At 33.0% G+C, this 2,091-nt stretch overlaps 1 protein-coding gene across 1 annotated transcript; it reads left to right on the forward strand.

The window, feature by feature from the left end:
• Positions 1–615: 615 nt before the first annotated feature.
• Positions 616–1,529, forward strand: LOC112522202 (auxin-induced protein 6B-like). The gene has a single exon (XM_025131299.1). The coding sequence runs from the start codon at positions 644–646 to the stop codon at positions 1,058–1,060; it is 417 nt and encodes a 138-aa protein (XP_024987067.1). The 5' UTR covers positions 616–643; the 3' UTR covers positions 1,061–1,529.
• Positions 1,530–2,091: the final 562 nt, after the last annotated feature.

Here is a 2,091-nt window from a genome sequence, read left to right on the forward strand (position 1 = left end):
TTTGTCTTATTTAATTTCAATTGTATAATACGTTTTATATAGTTATAATTACGTTTTAAAATATATAATAATCCGTTAAATTTATTTTTTTATATTTAAAATTAAAAATAATTATTATATATGGTAAAAAAATTGGAGAATGGTTAAACGAAAAAAGAAGTAAGATTGACTTGAAGTTAAAGATTGTATATGCAACGAAAGGAAATGTAATATTATTGTGAATAAATATAATTTGATATTTTAGTTCATTAATAACAATTACTTGCATTTAATAATTTTGATTTTGTTGTGTATATGATATTATTTTTTCTAAGAAATTCAAGTATTTTTCAAAAGTAATGTTTTTCTTAATATTAAAAATGAAAATATATAGATAAATTTATTAAAGTAGAGTTCTTTTAAAAAGAAAGATAGAAATATGAATATAAAAAGAGAAAAAGGGTAAATAAATAATAAAGAAAAGGCATACAGCCGTCAAACAGTTGTAATAATATTGAAAAGCAGGGGCATTTTGGTACATGGATTCTTATAAAACCAACCATTCCTTCTCACCGTTAGACCCCTCTCTCTCCTCCGTCTCTCTTCCTTCACAAGAACCGTACCAACTGAAAACAACAACAACTTCACCACGAACCCCAAAAAAATGTCAGGTTGCAGCAAAATCCGCCACATTGTTCAGCTCAGACAGATGCTACGACGGTGGAGAAAGAAAGCGGCAATGGCATCCCGTAAATGTATACCTTCCGACGTCCCCGCCGGCCACGTCGCTGTCTGCGTTGGTTCTAATTGCCGGAGATTTGTCGTCCGAGCGACTTACCTCAACCACCCGGTTTTCAAGAAGCTTCTAGTCCAAGCGGAAGAGGAGTTCGGGTTTTCTAACTCCGGTCCGCTAGCGATCCCCTGTGATGAGTATTTATTTGAAGAGATAATCCGGTTCTTGTCCCGGTCCGACTCTGCAGCTAGCCGTTTCGTGAATCTTGAAGAGTTTCAAAGACACTGCCACGTCGGCATCCGGAGCAATCTTGATTTCTGGCCGGAATCTCGACCTCTCCTCCGATAAGCCGAAAAAATAAAACAACAAAAATAAAAATAAAACAGACGAATTGACTTCGATTTTGACCCCGAGTCGACTCGTCCGATCATGCACAAAGAACTGAGTAACGCCGGTTCGGGGACTTCTTAGTAATTTCAGCTCGCAATACTCGAAGGTAAAGCTTGTGGGTATCGATGAGAAGAAGTCTTTTGAATTCTTTTTCCCCTTTTTTATCTTGTATTTTTACGGAATTACCCCAAAAATGTAACTGGTTGGGGGTGGTGGTGGGAGTGTTACTGAGTTGACTCACCAACGTAACGGAGATGGCACGGCCGAGTCGTCCCGGGGTTTGAATCGGAGTCACAGCAGAGAAAGTGAAAATTGAGAAAAGAGGGAAATGGAAAATTGATTATAGATTGGGGGTCACTTTTGTAAATTACCATGTGGATTTAATTGATTTTTATTATTATGAATGCAAATTGTAGAGAAATTCCAACACCAGTTGTCCACTGTCATCATATCATTTCATTTTTATTTTCATTTAATAATTATTATTTGCCAGTAGAGTTTATAATCACAACCCCTCCCATGTGAAATCATTATTCAAACAATTTGTTCTCTTTCACCTGATTCCTCTATTTTATTTTAAAATACTTCGAATCTGTATTTAAATTCAACAGATAATCGATGTTACTCGAATTTGACTAGAGAAATTTTGTCCTTATTTAATATTTTCTAAATTTAAATCAGACAAAAACGACTAAATATTTATTACTGATTACGAAACCGATTATTAATCATACTCTTTCTAAGTATTTATAAGCTAAATGATCTTAATTTCATTAATAAGTACGTAATTAAGTACGCAAAAACATAAACATAATCCTGTCAAATATTGTCGATTTTTTTAACATGTAAAATAATGCACATTCTTAGTTTGTATTACATAAATTACGAATCAAAAAACAGATTTAACAAGCAAATGTTTAAGTAAATTTTAAATTTAAGTAATATTTACATTTCAATAAGATATAATTACTTTGACCTGTTATTTGCAA

Source organism: Cynara cardunculus (assembly GCF_001531365.2).
Source record: "Cynara cardunculus var. scolymus isolate 2C chromosome LG 11, CcrdV1, whole genome shotgun sequence".
Classification (NCBI taxonomy): Eukaryota; Viridiplantae; Streptophyta; class Magnoliopsida; order Asterales; family Asteraceae; genus Cynara; species Cynara cardunculus.

What these genes read in the sequence shown, in the direction of transcription:
- LOC112522202 (XM_025131299.1), top strand. Translation starts at nt 644, where the DNA reads ATGTCAGGTTGCAGCAAAATCCGCCACATTGTTCAGCTCAGACAGATG.